General features: G+C 36.5%; 1 protein-coding gene across 1 annotated transcript in view; it reads right to left on the bottom strand.

Annotated features, from left to right (window-relative positions):
* The window catches only part of ALDH1A1 (aldehyde dehydrogenase 1 family member A1), a gene marked incomplete at its 5' end in the record, with an annotated part of 53,479 nt that overhangs the window by 24,549 nt on the left and 9,314 nt on the right, over nucleotides 1-19,616 (bottom strand). Inside the window, 4 exon segments of the mRNA NM_174239.2 lie at nucleotides 730-791; nucleotides 2,400-2,529; nucleotides 4,966-5,106; nucleotides 14,150-14,254. Coding sequence (NP_776664.1) covers nucleotides 730-791; nucleotides 2,400-2,529; nucleotides 4,966-5,106; nucleotides 14,150-14,254 — 438 coding nt within the window.

The raw sequence follows: 19,616 nt of genomic DNA on the forward strand, positions 1-19,616 counted from the left end.
CATTACCACTTCCTCATCTAAGAACATCAGGGCATTTTACCATCTGCTTTTTTTTTTTTTTTTGCCTTTTTGAATATGTCATTTAAAGGAAAATCACTGGTAGTCTCCTATTTGTTGGACTTAGAAGGAAATCTTCATGATTCTGCTTAAATATGGTACTTTCTCAAAGAAGAATATGGAGTATCAAAGCCTTTTATCTAAAGATAAAATATATTCCATACTGTGCTTCAAATGCCTCTGGCATGGTTTCTTTCATTTAGTTAAGAAATTTCATTCAAGAATTTGAACACTCTGGTTGCTACTATTCTCCATGCTGAGAAGTCCCAATGCAGATACATGAAGTGTTGGAGAGCAGTTGGCCATACTATACTTCATTAAAATGGCTGATGTCTTGCACAATGACTGCTTTGCTATGTACATGTTAATCATAAGAGTTTACAACATAGCTTTTTAAAACAAACCTTAGAGTCAAAGGTTAAGATTTGGTGATACTGTACTATGGAAACACACTCAAGAGATGTACCAGAGTATAGATAGGATTTAGATTACCTAGTTCATATTCAAAGGGTATAGTCACAGAGAGACCTAAGTTCAACAATGACTATATTTGCTGCACATTTAGCAAATATCTAAGCATTCATTTGTGCCTGAGAAAGCATCATTACCAAATGAAATAGAATTAGAACTCATTTCTTTTGAGACTGAAAGTTACATAAGGGAACAACTTACAGGAATGATTTGGCCACACACACCAACAGGCTCACTTCTTGTATATGTAAAAAAGTTTCCATCTGGAAAATAAAATGCACAAATATTTATGGACAAATGTGCTTGACAGTCACAGAATGGTGGTTTGGGGCTGATGTGAGAGGAAGATATAGACAATAATTTAAAAAGAGTTTATATTTCTGATTATTTACAAAATGAAAATCCTAAAATAGGGTGAGCCCTCAAATAGTAATTTGAAGTAAGAGGAACCATAAAACTGAGTTAGGTGCACAATTGGAAAAGATCTGAATGATGTTTATTCTATCTCTGATCCTCCCAGAGGACTACTTTCTAATTCATACTTATTCTCAAAATTTCCTTTCTTTCATGATAAAGGAAATAAAAGATATGTAAATAGGAAAGAAACAGAGCTCTGTTTCTGATGACTCTTAAGTTCTACCAGTAATTTTTAAAGTACCTAATATAATTTAAAAAATAGTAAAATTAAAACATGGTAGAATTAAAAAATAGCTCTCTATGACTGGCAAGTTTTTCCCACTGACTTGTTCTAAAAAGTCCTCTTTTTTTTTTTTTTTTGCCTACCAAATGATAAAAGCAAATTCTGTTAATCTAGGAAAAAGATGTCAGAAGTAGAAGACATTTCTTTTCAGTCTGGATCTGATTGATACATATGCCTCAATGAATGATCACATGTGACCTTGATGTGCTCATCCTGAGTTTGCACTATGCTTTGTGATTTGTTCTGTTCTAGTTCCCACAAAAGTTTCCTGGCTGTCATAGCAAGAAGGCCCCTTGTCAAGATGTATTTTTACTCTAAATGGCTTCTCCTGTTTTGTCAAAGGGTAAAATAAAAGTTTCTAAAATATCCACAGTTCTTGGTCCCATCATGGTCTCTCTCTCCCCTTTCCACTTCCTGGTGCTCACTTCTAAGCTGAGGGCTGCTCCAATTAGATGGAAATGCACATCAGGGCCAGTCCTGGAGGATATTTTGTTTTCATAGTCAGTAAGTTTATATGAATTAAATTCAGCTCCTGGTGTTTTCCAAATTGATGTTTTTCATATTCTTATCCCATTATGTGTATACTGTATTAAAATACTAAAAAGCAAACATATTCACTCAGACAAATTCTTAAGCTATAAACACAGGCTCATCTTTCTTTGAAACTATTTGAAACAAATCAATGTGAATTAGTTTGTTTAATTAGCCTGCTCTAACTATACTGAGTTAGACCAGGCACACAGAATGGCCAGAGCTGACTCACACTGGAACATACAAAGAGGCTTAAATAATTACATTATAGGAAGAATGTAAATGTCACTGTTGGAATAAAATCCAAATAAATAATTTCAGCGGCCAGCTTTGAAAAGTTTCCTTAGAGAGACAACTGCTTAAATCAGTAATTGTGGGCATACAGATGTTCTTACTCTAATACTTTCTAAAGTATCTGTAGTGTTATCTTCTGCATGATTATGCTGGAACAATTTTAAAATCCATATGATGAATCTTAGCAGAACTTCCAGGTTCAGACTGCATTGTCTCAAAGTCAAGAAGAAAATAATTTTCCCCTACTTGGTTGACATCTTTAAAAGGGAGAGTTAGGAATTATTCATCTCTACAGTATTCTCCTCATCCCTACCCTCACTCTGGGTGGTTTCCTAAAGTTACTTACCCATGGGTATTGTACGGCCCTGGATCTTGTCAGCCCAGCCTGCACAGTAGCGTAGTGTTTTTATGCAGCCTCCTAAATCCATCAGATAGGCATTGGAAAATAGTTTTCCACCATTCATTGCCTCCATTGTCTGAAAAAGAGATCATCCCAAGTCTGAAGTTCCATAGAAATTTTAGATTAAAAAGATAGTCAATATTTCATCACTTCATGGCAAACAGATGGGGAAACAATGGAAACAGTGACAGACTTTATTTTCTTGGGCTCCAAAATCATTCAGATGGTGACTGCAGCCATGAAATTAAAAGACACTTGCTCCTTGGAAGAAAAGCTATGACAAACCTAGACAGCATTTTAAAAAGCAGAGACATTACTTTGCCAACAAAGGACCATCTAGCTATGGTTTTTCCAGTAGTCATGTATGGATGTGAGAGTTGGACCATAAAGAAGGCTGGGCACCAAAGAATTGATGCTTTTGAACTGTGGTGTTGGAGAAGACTCTTGAGACTCCTTTGAACTGCAAGGAGATCAAACCAGTCAATCTTAAAAGAAATCAGTCCTGGATATTCATTGGAAGGACTGATGCTGAAGCTGAAACTCCAATACTTTGGCCGCCTGATGTGAAGAATTGACTCTTTTGAAAAGACCCTGATGCTGGGAAAGATTGAAGGCAGGAGGAGAAGGGAACGACATAGGATGAGATGGTTGGATGGCATCACTGACTTGATGGACATGAGTTTGAGCAAGCTCTGGGAGATGGTGATGGACAGGGAAGCCTGGCATGCTGCAGTCCATGGGGTTGCAAAGAGTTGGACATGACTGAGTGACTGAAATGAACTGAATATTTTGAATAGTCATGTGCTAGGGAATTTTGAAAACACTGGAAGAAATCCTGTGAGCAATCTTGTATAACTTCCTCTTTGTAAAAAGGAGATTAAAAAAAAGAGTTAAAATGACTTGCTTAAGGACATAAGATCTGAGTAGAAAAGGTATTGAGATTCTGGTTTCTAAACTTTAGTGCCCTTCTGTCTCATTCTGAGCACCCCTAGTGAACCAACTTTCCAGGAATTGGTCACAATTTGATATATGCACAGCTTGTGAGAGTGGTGCTTAGTCTCTTTAGTCAGATCAGGGTTCCAACAAGATTTTACTTGTTGCATGATACAACAGTGGGTGTCTATTTACTGCCAGTGACCATTAATAATGCCTCAATAATCATTTTTAATTTTTACATTCCATGTGGATATTCTCACACAATTCACACAAACTTAAGTAACCTCTAAATTTTTTTTAATCCATGAGTTTTCTGCAACAAAATATTGAATTGTGAAACTCTGAGTTTTGTTACTAATACCATAATTATTTGAATGGTTAGGCTGTAAAGTTCAACATTTTTTAGTCCAGTGCCCTAATGGTTTTAGGATGACTCTTATTTTCCTCCTTTTCTTAAGCAGAACTTCCAAGACTTTGGGGCCTGATGTTCTGCTGAGGCAAGAATGTACAGGTGACAAACACTTAAATCAGTTCCTTGTCTGTTGTACAATATTCTGTCTCTGTAATTCACAGATTAAATGAATTAAGGAAGCCAAGTTTTAACATGTTCTGCTTTCTTCCTGTAGGACATTTTCAGTTAATGTTATATTGTGTATAACTTCTAATTCCATACTTTTGCATATTTTATGCTGAATCTTTGGATAATAAACAACACTTTGATTAACTATAACTAACAATATTCATTTAAAAAAGAAAGCCTTCTTGTTACTGCAAGTTAAGGTTCTAAAACTAATAAAAGCTTACTCTGAAATCTTCTGTTGCTGTTGCTTTGTGTTAAATTGGCTTCTCAAGGAGAAAACAAGGAAACACTCCCTCTACCCATTTTATGTGCTGATCCATATAACTGCTGAAATGTTTTTTTAAAAGGAGTATACATAAAAATAACATTTTTATAAACACATGAATGGATTTTTCTTTATTACTCTCTCAGCTACAAAAAGAATATAATTTAATCAAGACCATTGTGAATGTGTATCAGTTCATTTCAGGAAGGGAAAAAGTGGCCACTTATTAACTGTTTTGGTGGGCTAAGACTGGAGAAATGAGTCATTTTAAAGAAATATTCTGGACACCTTAAAGAAACTCCATGAGATTTTTTTCACTCAGAGTTCAGTAGTCAAGTAAATTCAAGAAAGCTAGTCTATTATTCTAGAATCTTCATGCTGCAGATGACCTTGTTAAAGACTCAGAAATTCTACAGTTAAGGAAAGAAATTTGTTTAATCTGTTTTAACTCAGCATCTGCCAAAGTTTAGATTGCAAAGTCTATTTTGGGAGTAGATATTAACATCATCTAGAACCCGAGTGCAGAGTACTTACTGTCTGAAAATAAGCTCAGTGATATGGTTCATATACAAGAGCTGATAGAAGTTTTTTCTTTTGTTTCTAGAAAGGATATTGTTGTTATTGTTGTTTAGAGAGTATGTAGTGACCACTAACCACAAAACAACTTACCAATCTGAACTATGAATGCTTTCTAGAGATTTTGAGTTCTGCCCAGTTCAGTTAATACTCACCGCCAGGAGCAGATGATCTCTTTCAATTAAGTCAGCCAACTTGTTTAACAGCCGTCCTCTCTCTGAAGCATCCATAGTACGCCATGGAGAGCCAATCTGAAAAGCTTGTCTTGCAGCCTTCACTGCTTTGTCAACATCCTCCTGCAAGTCAAAGTGAATTCAATTAGTGGGCTGCTGCTGCTGCTGCTGCTAAGTCGCGTCAGTCGTGTCCGACTCTGTGCGACCCCATAGACGGCAGCCTACGAGGCTCCCCCATCCCTGGGATTCTCCAGGCAAGAACACTGGAATGGGTTGCCACTGCCTTCTCCAATGCATGAAACAGAAAAGTGAAAGTGAAATTGCTGAGTCTTGTCCGACTCTTAGCGACCCCATGGACTGCGGCCCACCAGGCTCCTCCATCCATGGGATTTTCCAGGCAAGAGTACTGGAGTGGGGTGCCATTGCCTTCTCCGAATTAGTGGGCTAAATATATTCATAAATTCAATGGTAATAACCATATAAAATAGACTAGAGTTCCTCATAAGCTGTGTCTTCATCAGCTCAAACTCCAGCACATTGGACTCAACTACTGTATATTAGAATTATATCTGCTGCCTACTTTTTGGAATGATGAGAGCCATATACAAAGCACATGCATGATCTCCTAGAATAGAAATATTATATTTTAATAGTTGCTATCATTGGAGTGTTTACCTTATATCAGGTAATGTTCTAATTGCTTTACACATATTAACTCATTTAATTTTCAATAGCTTTATGAGACAGATACATTTTCTATTTTACAGATGAGGAAACTAAAGCAAAAAAGAAGGTTGAGATTTGCTCAAGCTCAGTAGCTGAAAGTGGCTGAACTATGTTTTTAAACAGAGCCTAGCTGGTGGTAGAATCTTCGCTCTTCACCACTACATTTCACTGTTTTGGTGACTGGGTTGCCAAAAGTTCCAGGGAAACTCAAGATCTAAAACAGTGAGTATCTTCTTGGATCTCTGTTGATTTTATGGGCTGTGCAGTCTCATGAAGAACCTACTGAAGGGTGAATAAGCACTGTGTTTTGCTGTTGAAGAGCAAACATTATAAACATATCCTCAGTCCTCTTGCGCAGAGGGAAAAATGTATAGAGGCAGCAGGGTCTGATATAAAGAAGGGCAGTATATTACAACCTCTCATTTCCCAACTGGGTGCAGAGATTCTTTCAATCCCTAAATAGGTAAAAAAGTCAGTTTCTTACTATTCAGGTACTGCTTTAATTATATTAATTCAAACAAAAGTAATCAAGAAATTTCACACTCAATCTAGGTTTTTTGCCTTCATTAGTGTGTCTTTACTCACACCTTTTCCTAAACTGATTTATTCCTCCTGTTCTTTCCTACTCTGCCTCAGTTAAATCCTCTCCCTGACGACTCACTCCCATAGATCTTTGTTCAGATCCCATATGAGCTCCTTTAGAATCCATCTACTACAAAAATCGCTGCCTCTTCCCTTACTACTTCATGTGTCCTTTTTCCTTTCCCCATCAAATCAGTTGCAAATACTTTAAACACATACATCATCCCAGTGTTCTTTTGTACATCAGTCTGGTCGCTATGTGAAGCTATATAAGCTCCACAAATCATGGTACCTCTTAGGCCAGTGTGTTTTCTTTTGGGTAGGAGTGATAGTTTCCTGAAAGAAACTGCAAGATAAAATTGTTCTATTTTTTTAAGTTGCCCAAATTAAACTGAACCCATTCAACAATGGTATCTTCCCTTGAGGAGGCATGGATCTCAGATTAATATTCCCTGTCTTTGATTATATTTAGTTAAGAAGTCCCAAACTGGAAGTTCCCTGGTAGTCCAGTGACCAAGATTTACTCTTCCACTTTAAGGGGCACAGATTTGATCTCTGTTTGAAGAACTAAGATCTAGTGTAGTGTGGCCAAAAAGTAAAAAAAAAAGAAATCGTCCCAAACTTACAAGTCTGCAAATTAAAATACAAGCAAAGTAAATTATTTTTACAACATTTATTGCCACGCTAAGATGATCTTGGGCCAGAGAAATATTTTAGAAGCATAATCTGGTCTAAGTGATATATTATCACAATACAGATTACAAGCAAATATTCTTTCACTGTAAGCATCATACACTTGTATATATTACTGTTTAACTTTTGAGGGAATGACGATTATATACAATAAAATACATGTATTATTACTCTCCATTCCTAAGAAACGCATATATATATATATATATATATATATATATACACACACACATACATAGTTCCTATTTTGAGCATTCAGTTAACCACATTGATTGCTTATATTTAGACATTGTTTTAGGCCATAGGTTCTCACCTTCTCCAAATCATTTTGGAAGAGTGCTGTTGAAAAACATTAAAGGCAAACTGCAAGAATCTGAAATTGCCAGCATGATCTGTAGATACCACAGCTTATAAAATACATGCTCTGTGTTTAAAAAGGTCTGTATGACACAGCTTTCACTGGGATCCTTCTGCTCAGTGTTCTATCATCAGCCTTAGCCAAATACAGCTTATCATAGGCATCCTGGCCTCTCAGAGGGATATGGAATAATTGGCTTCAAGACAAGTAACTCTGCCATATGGAAAATATGTTCGTGGAGAATGCTGCTATAAATAAGGACAGTTTTGTGGTTATGTTCCTTGGATCATGCTTCTCCTTTTCTCATATATTTTATCTTTTAGGCACAGAAATAGAGTAATGGTAGTTAATATATAGCTCTGGAACAAAACAACCCAGATCTGAATTCTGGTTCCTCACCTATTAACTATGTAAGTTTTGAAGTATCCATCTATTCATCCATTTATGATTTGCTAAACACTAAAGATTTGCTAAACAACACTAAAGATTTGCTAAACATTCTATTCTGTAGCATTCTTATCAGGTTGCTAATGATAAAATAGTGAAGTAAAGAGACCAACCTTTTGAAAATCCTAATTGTATGGGGGAAACATACAACCACATAATCACATCTCTATTACAAACCATGAGAAATTTGTTCAGTTCATCCTGAAGTGAACTATATTGTTACATGACTTCTCTAGCCTTCCATTTTTGGATTATTTAAGCTGTGTCGGGTCTTAGCTGTGGCATGTGGGATCTTTTGTTGTGGCACACAGATACCCTAGTGGTGGCACACAAGCTTAGTGGTTGTGGCGTGTGGGCTTAGTTGCTCTGCTGCTTGTGGGATCTTAGTTTCCCAACCAGGCATTGAACCTGTGTTGCATTGCAAGGAGGATTCGTAACCATTGGACCACCAGAGAAGTATCTTCTTATCTTTAAAATAGGGATAATTTATCTCACGTGCTTCCCAGGTGGCTCAGTGGTAAAGAATCTGCCTGCCAAAACAGGACACGGGCTCATTCCCTTAGTCGAGAAGATCTCCTGGAGAAAGAAATGGCAACCCACACCAGTATTCTTGCCTGGAAAATTCCATGGATGGAGGAGCTTAGCAGGCTACTGTCCAGGGGCTTGCAAGGAGATGGACACCACTTAGCAACTAAATCACCACCATAATTTACCTCATGGAGTTGTGTTGAAGACTAAATAAAGTGATATTTGAAACATTTTCTGTGTGACAGACATTATGTTAAATGTTCATTAAGTGGTAGTACGTTCTATTGAAGTTGGAATGAGTCAAAACAAACTTAACTCTCAGCAGTTCTAGTGTATTTTAATCCTTCCTTTCAGTTTTCACTGCCCTGTATTATTTTAGGCTATCATCTTGCATTGTTGCTAACTTTCCTAGGTCCATTCTCTTGCCTCCTCAGATTGTTTGCCTACTGCATTGCTTAGTCAGTCAGTTGTGTTCAACTCTTTGCAACTCCATGAACTGTAGCCTGCCAGGCTCCTCTGTCCATCGGATTTCCCAGGCAAGTATACTAGAGTGGGTAGACATTTCCTCTTCCAGGGGATCTTCCCAACCCAGGGATCAAACCTGCATCTCCTGCATCTCTTGTATTGGCAGGTAGATTCTTCACCACTGTGCCACCACTTTGTGGTCTTGCCTATTCCTACCAGGCTCATCTTCCTCAAATAATTTGACCATATCACTTTCCCTTCCCTGTATTTGCAAATGCTCCCTTTTGCCCACAGTCCTGAAGCCAGTCTCCTCTTTCTGATTTTCAAGGCCTAGCATTTCCGGCTCTAAGTCACCTACTCAAACTTGTGTTTATACGTTTTCTACTCTAGGTAGCCTTCTATTTCTCACATTTGCTTTTGTAATTTTCCTTCCTAGAATGTTCTCCCAGCTCATCCCTTCCTTTCAAAATCCTTGATATTCTTTAAGACCCAGCTCAAATATCACAACCTACCTAAACCGTTGCCAAACTAAACCAGCTTGATAATAGCTACTAGTTAAAAGCTTACTAAGTTCCTGGCACTATGCTACTGCTGTAGTTAAGCATCACAGACTTGGTTTTATAGGACATGAGACGTAGCAATAGTAGAACCAAAATTTGATTCCAAATCTGACTCTAAAATCCAGTTTTAGGATAGCTTTAAAGCTATCCTGATAATGATCTCCTTTGCAATGAATATTTACTGCTACCTCTAGTATAAGCTATAATATTTCTTACTCTTTGGGTCTATGATAGGCAGTTAATAAATATTTAAACATTTTATTATGTATCTTATAATGAGTTTTCATTATGTTACATTGATTTCATATAAGGGGTGCTCCTTATATAAATAATCTTATATTGATATTTATAAAATAATTCATATCTTAATTGATTCCATTATATAGCACAGCTTTTACATTAATCAAACTATTAGGTATAGAGGTTTTTAAAAAATTATTATTATTATCCCAAGACTATTATTGCTTGGATTTTTAATCCAGGACTAGCATATCCAAGACATAATTTTAAATAATTAGAAAACAATTTGATACATTAACTCAAATTTTCTGCCATCAATAGCGCTTTTACCTGATAGTGTTTAAAGTGTTCCTTTTTTAAAGTAAGGGACCACAAGTTGAACAGAAGAAGTTAAGGAAGGACTGAACTCATCCATTCCTGCCAGACCATGTATTTCCATATTACATGCATCCATATTTGGAGAAAATAGTTATCAGACCAGTTTTACACCTGTCACAGACACTTACTGTAATGGACATTTACTTTTATCCCCACCAATTATTTGCTAGGTCATGCTGTAGTATTAAAAGCAGCTTGTGGGATTAGGCGATATAGCCTAAAAGAGCCACTGAAGTGAAAAGAAAACAGTTCCCACCCACATCTGTGCTTTGCTTTGTAACCTCCATTTGTTCTTGCCCCTCCTCCTCTCTTTATAATACCATTGAAAGGCTGTATGTAGCCCATTGTTAGCTCCATTCTACTCATAAATTAAATCCTTAAAACCTCTTGGCTCATTATCTAAAGAGTCAGTTCCAGAATATTAGGTTTACTGTGACCCTGTAATTTACTAGATTTGTACCTTCACTAAGCAACGTTAGAAGTTACCATACATTTGTCGGCAAACTTGTGAGAACAGCAATAATTATTTAAAAACAAAAGCTGGTAGATTATTTCAGAAAAGAATATGATGACAAGAGCACTGGATCTTAAGCAAACAGTTGCTTGCTATGGACAGTTTATACCGTAAACAATCTAACTTGAGAGATAAGTATTCAGCCAACTCCATTAGCACAGTGACCTGATTTGAAGCTTTGTTGGACGTTAATGAATGTTTTTAATCTACATTTGCACAGACAGTTCTTCTCTTGGACAAGCAGCAGTAACCGTCAATAAGCAGAGAGCAAATGGATAATAGGTATTTCTAAAGCTTCAGGTGTGATCATCAGCTTTCCCTCACTCCACTTTAGAAGAGGGTAAATCTCACCAACGATGCCAAGTCCTCAGATGACCTGACAAGATTTCACCTGGAATTCCAGGCACAGATTTGTTTTACTGAGGAAGCTCATTCCAGAAGCTAGGGGCAAAGTGAGAGGTCCAAGGCCCCAGAGCTAAAGAATTAAGAAATGTTTTTTCTTTCGCTAACGCAAACTGCAAACGGTTCTGCAGTATCCCTCCTGAGAGGCCGGGACACCTCTGGAGAGAAAGAGTATGCAACCATCAGGGGCTCAACTCTGCCCTCAGCTTGCCTGTTATTGCTTTTCCCATCTCTTCAGGGTTGTCAGAGCCACTCAAGTAACTAGGATATTTGAGGTCATGTAATGCCTGGAGAATCCCAGGGACGGGGGAGCCTGGTAGGCTGCCGTCTCTGGGGTCGCACAGAGTTGGACACGACTTAAGCGACTTAGCAGCAGCAGCAGCAATGCTGGGTTGGGAGCTTCCCTGGTGGCTCAGTGGTCAAGAATCCACCTGCAATACAGGAGCTGTGGGAGATACAGTTTGGATCCCTGGATCAGGAAGATCCCTTGAAGGAGGGAATGGCAACCCATTCCGGTATTCCTGCCAGGAAAATCCCACTGAGCCTGGTGGGCTACAGTCCACAGGGTTGCAAAGAGTCCGACATGACTGAAGTGATTTAGCACGCACAGAATGCTGGGTAGATCTCTAGGAGTCTCTGATTAAAAGCTATTTTTCCTTATTGAATGTGAAGAACCAATTTTTCTCTTATTTCTGGGAATGGCTCATGGGACCCAGGGTTCTGAGTTTCCTGAATACTTCATCAGTATTTCTTGCCCTAGTTCAGTCTTATGCCATTTCAGAGAGATGCAGATTGATTGTCTTAGCACAGTTCCCAATCATTAACTTCCGTACTTGTCAGAATCCCTGCCTCCTGTTAAATGTTAATAACACCCGAGGGGAGATCCAACTTATGATTTAATATATTTGTTCAGTGGTTCTCAAAGTAGATTCCCTTATCCTGATCCAAACAACATCAGCTTCAGCTAAGAATTTGTCAGAAATGCAGGTCCTCAGGTCTCACTCTAGAATTATTGAAACAAACTTTGGGATAGGTGGGGCTCAGGGATCAGTGTTTTAATAAGCCCCCCACCCCCCAGGAAATTCTAAAGCATCCAAAATTTCTAGAATTACTACTTTAGTCAATAGTCAATTTAGTACTAGATTTCTGAGATGTATGAAATATACAGAAACAAAACTTGATAAAGGAGTAAATTATTTCATTTATTCATTACTTATAGTGTGTTAGATACCATGAGCATAAAGGTGAGATGTAGTTCATCTCTACAAGTTCATCTCTAAACCAAGTTCATCTCATGTCTTCTATCTCTACCAGAAGCATATTGTCTCAGACAAATTAACCAATAAGCAATAAAAGACAAGGCTTAGAATATACATAAATGTGGTGTTCTATAATGACATAGAAGAGAGCAATTCTACCTGGAAATGTTAGAGAAAGCTTAAAGAAGTGTGAAACCTATAACAATGGAAGCTTCATTGTATGCCTGGTGCTATTAAAACACTTCACTTATTTGTTTTATTTATTTATTTTTTTTCCCAGTTCTTTTGCAGGGAGGGCAGTCAACCGCAAGGTATGTGAGAGCTTAGTTTCCTGACCAGGAATTGAACCTGCACCCCATGCATTGAAAGCATGGAGTCTTAACCACTGGACCACCGGGAAAGTCCCCCATGTTTTCTTAAACTCTCCCAAGTTTTTCCTATCTCCTTCTTTTATACAAAAAGTAATAGAAGCTCCAAAAGGTTAAATGATAAATGCAGCTGTGGATCTGTTGTGCTCTTATCACAGATGATGACTTGAACTTGGTCCCAAGGACAGTACCATGGCCATCGTCTAGAGGCAGTGACCAACATGCAATGTTCGGGACATGGTAAAGGTTGAAACTCTTACACTGATAGGGAAAAATAGAAGCCAGAAGCAAAGATTTTTTTCCCCAGAGTCAATGAGAAACCCTTGAGGAATTTATGCATGGATGAACTCTGGTATATAGAAAGTGAAATCTGAAAGCAGATGACATGTGTCTCCATTCTATTTTGCTTCTACTTCTCAAGCTGTTGACTCCTCTGTCTAAACTCTGCATTCTTGCCCCTCAAGGCATGGGTCTTATTTCTTCTGATAATACTGCAACCTGAATCCAGGGCCTTTCCTAAATCCTAAAGAGCCCTTCAGGTATATCACTGTTTTCAAATAGGTTTGCTAGGTGTAATATCTTGAGATTAGTTGATTGGGAAGAAGATAAGGAAAGAATGGTGACAGGACAAGAAGACATGACTGCTGCCATGAACTGACAGTGTCGAGAGTAGTATTATCCTTGAGTTTTGCTGAGTTTTCATCCTCCAATAAGTAGTCTTTTCATGTAGCAAAATAATTAACCTCTTTATATCTTACATGACAGAAATTAAAATCTTGATAAGAGCTAGACAACTAAAGACCAGAAAAATCTTTTCCAGTTAGACCATATTCTTTTTAAGATATGTGTTCAGATAAAAATTCTGAAGGCTTTTAATCTCTTCACTCCCTGACCTATTTAATATCACCCTCTCTTACTTTAATAATATTAACAAAGAGAGTAGCCCTGCCAGTCACAGGTTCTGGAGTCAGAACTCATTATATATTAGCAATATCATCTTGAGTAAATTACCCTTTTATTTCTGCTATTCTATCATCAACTGTAAAAGTGGCTAGCAGTAATATAGGGTTGCATTGTGCACTAAATTTTTTTTAATTAGTATTAAAAATTATCACCACAAAAGTTAGCTTTTTTTGTTATATTAGCTAAAAAGAAACAACACAATTTGTGATTCAACTTTAATCCTTTAAAATTCAGTTTTTTAGGTACTGATTAATGCTAATTCAATGATTGTTAATGCAATGACTTGGCAATGTATTGTTACTAAAGTCCTGTATTAAAATTTTTTTTTAGTTTCCTTTTGTCACTTAAGAAAAATGTTTTATATAAATGAAGGATTTCTCCACTTTTTAAACCTATGACCACTCACTTCATACGCAGTCTGTTCATACAGTAAATATAGATACTATTTAAATTGAAAAACAAGCAAGGAAAATAATATGAAAAGAAACTCCACACCCAGAAGAACAGGCTCATCATTATTAGGTGACTATTGAGTACCCTTTATGTACCAATATTTCCCCAGATGCCCTGGAAACCATATTTTCATGACATGACTATTTGAAGGTGGAATAGGGGTTAGGCACTCAGAATGGTGAGAAACAAAGAAACCTGGCATAAAATGCAAATAGTGTTACAAAACTCACCTTATCTCCTTCTTCCACCTCACAGAGTTTCTCCTCAGTTGCAGGATTAAAGACTGGAAATTTCTTACCACTCACTGAACTATGCCATTCATTGTTTATGAAGATCTGTAGACAGAGAGAAGGTAAGTAAAAAGGCATTTAAATATCCAGCCAATTTCAGAAACTTTTTATAAACTTAAACTAAAGCACTAAATGAAGCCAATGTTACAACCTCACCTCCCTCAGCTACTTGCCTTCTCCAGGAATTTTTAGACTGTTTAAAACATTTTACACACAAACACACACATGCATGCATATATAACACACTAAAATAAAGTCATACTTTACAATTTCACTAAGATATGAGGTCATTTAAAGAACAGAAAATACAGACTGGAGAAAACAATTTAGAAAAAAATGCTGTTATCTGAAATAACCATGAATTTGAGGCAAGAGTGGAGGCTTAATTGGGCTTGATCTTTATGAATCATTGTCTATTTTCCACTTCAGATTCTGAACATGCTCATCTTGGGCTACTGGTGATTTGGTATGGTAAGTGACTATTTTCTGATTCTTTTGTTTACTGTCTTAGAAGTAGCCTGAGGGAGGATTTTAAAAGAGGATTGCTTAGGGAAAAAATCAGTGACATTTTTTCATCGACTTTTTAAAGAAATGAGGGTTTCATTCTTCTTTTTAAAAGGTTGTCTAGTAAATTATTTGTCCTCAGATGAAATCAGGTACAATGCTTCTTAGTTCTATCTATGAGAAAGAGACCTGCGTTAAAAGAAACAGGGGGTCCAGAAAATAACTGCATTTTGTTCTGTGTACACAAAGAGTAAGAATATTAAGAAGTGTTAGTACGTCATTTAAAAAGTCTGAGTTTCAATTTTTGCAATGCTGAATTTGCATTTCTTTGTGGAAACTATAATACCTTTGATATCTCATTCATCTTTTCACAGAATAAAAATATCTTACGTAGCCAAATTAAGAAGTACTATTTTTGTGATGAATAAAGTTTATATTTTGTTTCTGACAAAAGCTAGAATTTCTTCTTTCTCCTCTCATCCCATTATTTCTTGTTTATTCTCTTTCTTATTCATTATTGAAATACAAAAAAATCATAAGTACAGTGTTGAATATTATGTATTGTGACTTCCTGTTAGATTATTTTTACAACATGAACTAGTTTATTTAATTTTAAACCACAGGTAATTGACCCATGAAATTTTAAATGAAAGGTGACATACACCGTGGATCTGTAATATATATCTTAACTCAGACACCTCCTCTTAACTTGATATTTAAAGATAAGTTATTAATTGTGCAACTCTGAGGGAGAATGTATTGAAACACTGCCCCTCAAGGTTTAAATTGGTTGTTATGCTAAATACAAATTACTGAACTATTAAAGATTCCCCAGTGACAACTCTCAAGATTATACATTGTTGATTTAATTATTTATATTGTGTATATTTGAAATAAAAGTAGTCTTTTAAATTAACCTGTGAGTTTGCACTGACTTAGCTATTCTGTGCAGTGTCCAAATTTAGCTTAACATTCTGTCAAATTAATGATATATATTACTATATATCACAAAATGCTTACACATGATTAATTCTATAGTCTGTGATTTACAAGATTGTTACCCCCCAAAATTAAAAAATTATTACAAAAGCATTCCCTGTTCTCCTACATGTCTACTATAAAGCTTGTCACTTTTTTAAAAACTCATTTTTATTTATTTATTTATTTATTTTTTAATTTTTATTTTTAAACTTTACAATATTGTATTAGTTTTGCCAAATATCGAAATGAATCTGCCACAGGTATACCTGTTTTCCCCATCCTGAACCCTCCTCCCTCCTCCCTCCCCATACCCTCCCTCTGGGTCGTCCCAATGCACCAGCTCCAAGCATCCAGTATCATGCATCGAACCTGGACTGGCGACTCGTTTCATACATGATATTATACATATTTCAATGCCATTCTCCCAAATCTCCCCACCCTCTCCCTCTCCCACAGAGTCCTAAAGACTGTAAAATGTCTGCCTTCCCTCTTAAGCTGTAAGTTAAGATAAGGTCAAGGACAGTGTGTGTCCGTTTCTCTGATTTATCCTCAGAACAAAAAAATCCCAAAGTGTTCAGCACAATCCCAGCCCTCAAGTGATCTTAACCTCAGTGAAGAACTCTTTACTAAATAACTTAAAACTGAATCAAAGAACCTAGAATCCAGTAGTTAATATGGGTAGGATCTATAATATTCTGCACATGTGTCCACATTGATATTTTGACTTGGTAAAAAAACAAGAGGAAGGATATGTCTCCTTAGTTGCCTATTCATGCCAATGTAACCTATGTATTTGGAGGAGTTCCAAAGAATTGTAGTGCTAGCCTGGAACTGACAGGAAAAAGATGTGGACATGAGTAAATTAAAGGGGAAGTGGTACAGAGCAGTTCAGATAAAGAGACTAGATGTCCAAAGACACAAATATGGAAGTTTGAGAAAGATAGAAGTATCGAGAAAATCCTTGTTTCTCTGATAGGGTAATATAATACAGACAAAGACCATAAAATTCCTATTAGCCTCTAGGAAAAAAATATAAACTTCTTAGTTGAACTTAAAGAAAAATAAATTTAGATTACAACTACTGACTTGCTCAACATCTTTTGGAGTGAATCAGCATTGTAGCTTTTATTATTTTTTTTTATTTACAATATTTTATTTAATGATAAAATTCATTTTTAAAAGATGGCTGAGGGAGAAATAAAAAACTGTTATACCATTATTGTAAAGATAAGATTTAAATATTCAATGAAATTTATCTTTAGATACTGAAAGGTTAGAGGAAATTTATGATGAACAAGAAAATACCATCAACTTACAGTCACAGCTTAATTGTGCATAGAAGCCTTGCTCTGATTGCTTACCCACTTTATACCCTAGATGAAGTTTAAACGATTTTAGCCTACTTGTGAAAACCAAATCTACTTTCAAAGGATAAACATTTATTACCTTTTGATAACAAAGATATTAAAAATAATTTGTTCTAAGTTCTAAAGGCAAATTTGAAGGAAAATTCTTCCTTTTTGGGCCTAACAACAAATCTTAATCTCGTACAAATAGTTGAAACAAGTGTAGATACCTAAAATTGACTGCTTTGAAAGAAATGACTACTAGGCTGAATGTGTAAATTTTGATATGTTTGCCAAAGAGTCCTTCACTATATGTTATCTTTTTTTCCCTGAAGGTATTGCAGGCTTTACAGTTCATATTCTTCAAGTTTACAGTGTTTTCTTTCCTATGTCTTTAGTCCTATTTTTCCCCCAAGAGATCACTGGGAAGCACCTTAATCAAACTGTCCCAAGTTCAGCTCGTTGTCATTTCTAGCTTTACACTGCTCTCACTTCAAACTAAGGTTCTAAAACTTGTTCTTGCATTCTCTCTCTCTCACACACACACACCCCTTCCCTCTTCTGTTAAAGACACACAGAACCCCTACTCATCCTTTTTTATCACTGTGTTCTATGCTATCCGGAGAAGGGAAAGTCTACCCACTCCAGTATTCTGGCCTGGAGAATTCCGTGGACTGTATAGTCCGTGGGCTCGCAAACAGTTGGACACGACTGAGTGACTTTCGCTCACTTACTCACTCTATACTATCTTGCAAAAAAAAAACAAAAAACTTTCCCTATTCTCCCTGCCCCCTGTCTCTGCCTAATTGATTTTTCATCTTGTTATAATCTTCCCAAGAAAAACCAGTTCAAATTGTGTCACCTTCTCAGAACATGTGGGTTGTTCTCCCTTCTCAAACTCCTCAGCATGGTGTTCGAGGTGTCTCACCACTTGGCCCCAAAATCATTTTCCAACCTTTTCCCCACTCTTTCCCCTTTGTTTCAGCCTCATTCTACACTGTTTATCAGACTGGAGTTTCATTATTTTCTTCTCCTCATACTTCAAGCTCTTCTAAAATGTCATTTCCTCCTGAGGATTTCACTAGTTGGTCCAGTTGGATTTAACCTCTTTTTTTCCTGTTTCCTAACATAGCATTTTAATATCCTACTAATAAATTACTTATTATGTTTTGTTTTGAATTAAAGCTAGCTATCTACACATCAGCTCATCAGCTAACAAACAGAAACTAAAGACATCATGTTATTTGTCCTATATTCTTTAGCCAGCCTTGCAAATTTCTAATTCTGCATTTTCTCTGCTCTAAAGATAGTATGACCTCCTCCAATTTTGTATCTCTAAACTAAGAGAGCACAAAGTCTCCCCCTGTCAGAAATATGCCCAGAGTTCCACCCTTCCACAGTGCAATTTCACCAAAACTCTAATAAAAAGAAGGTACAGAATGTATTATATTTTGTTAGGCCCGTGGTGAAGCTTATCATCTCTTACCTAAGTCCTCTTACACTGAAAATTTGTGGTTTCAACTCTTCAATAATATGCTCTCAATATATTACAACTTAATTTTTTTAATTTATTTTAATTGGAGGCTAATTACTTTACAGTATTGTAGTGGTTTTTGCCATACATTGACATGAATCAGCCATGGGTGTACATGTGTTCCCCATCCTGAACCCTCCTCTCATCTCCCTCCCTGTCCCATCCCTCAGGGTCATCCCAGTGTATTACAAATTATTTTAATCCCTTCATACATTCTCTTTGGTGAAAGAACCATTATAATATGTATGTACTATCTATTTTCATTATCAGACTCTTGTATTTAAACTGTACATAAAACTCCCTTTTCAGACTAAAGTCAGTGAATATTTTGTAAGTGAACATTAAAGTAAGAACAGAAGTTTATCTATCCTCCTCCAGGCTACTAAAGAGATCAGTGGCAGATGATCTCAAATTACCAGCAATTACTCTGCATTATTCAGTTTCCATCTTTAATATAGGGGAATACAGTGAACTTAATTTTTGTTCGAATTTGTGCTTATACTCATATGACACAAAATCATTATTTTTGTTTTATCAGAAAAGTGTTAGTCAAATAATGAGTAGACGCCTGAGAAATACTCTGTTGGTAATAGGGAAACATGGGAGATTAGTGAGCTATGGCCCTGCTTCCAAGTGGCTATGATCTAAAAGGAGAGTATATTTATATCATGATCAGTCAGTAAAGAATTGAAGATTGTAGAGTACAATGACCAAAGCAGTGCTTTAATTAGTAAGTTGCACAGAGAAACTCATAGAAGAAAGGAGCATGGCCTGGAAGAATCCAACCTTGAAAATTTGGACTGAATTGGTAGAAAGAAGGAAAACAAGGAGCAGAGAGAGGGAACCCTCTTGGGATATTTGGACAGTCAAGAAATCAGCCCCAAGCAGAGAATTCCAATGGAAACAAGTCTTAGATAAATTCCAACAGTGAAAATGAAACCAGTTAGTGATGGATTTTGACACCCAAGTTACTTTATCCTGGATATTATAAGACAGTGACAGGATCATATGGATGTTTTAGAAATACTGATTTTAACGTACC

Source organism: Bos taurus, chromosome 8, assembly GCF_002263795.3.
Source record: "Bos taurus isolate L1 Dominette 01449 registration number 42190680 breed Hereford chromosome 8, ARS-UCD2.0, whole genome shotgun sequence".
NCBI classification, from domain to species: Eukaryota; Metazoa; Chordata; class Mammalia; order Artiodactyla; family Bovidae; genus Bos; species Bos taurus.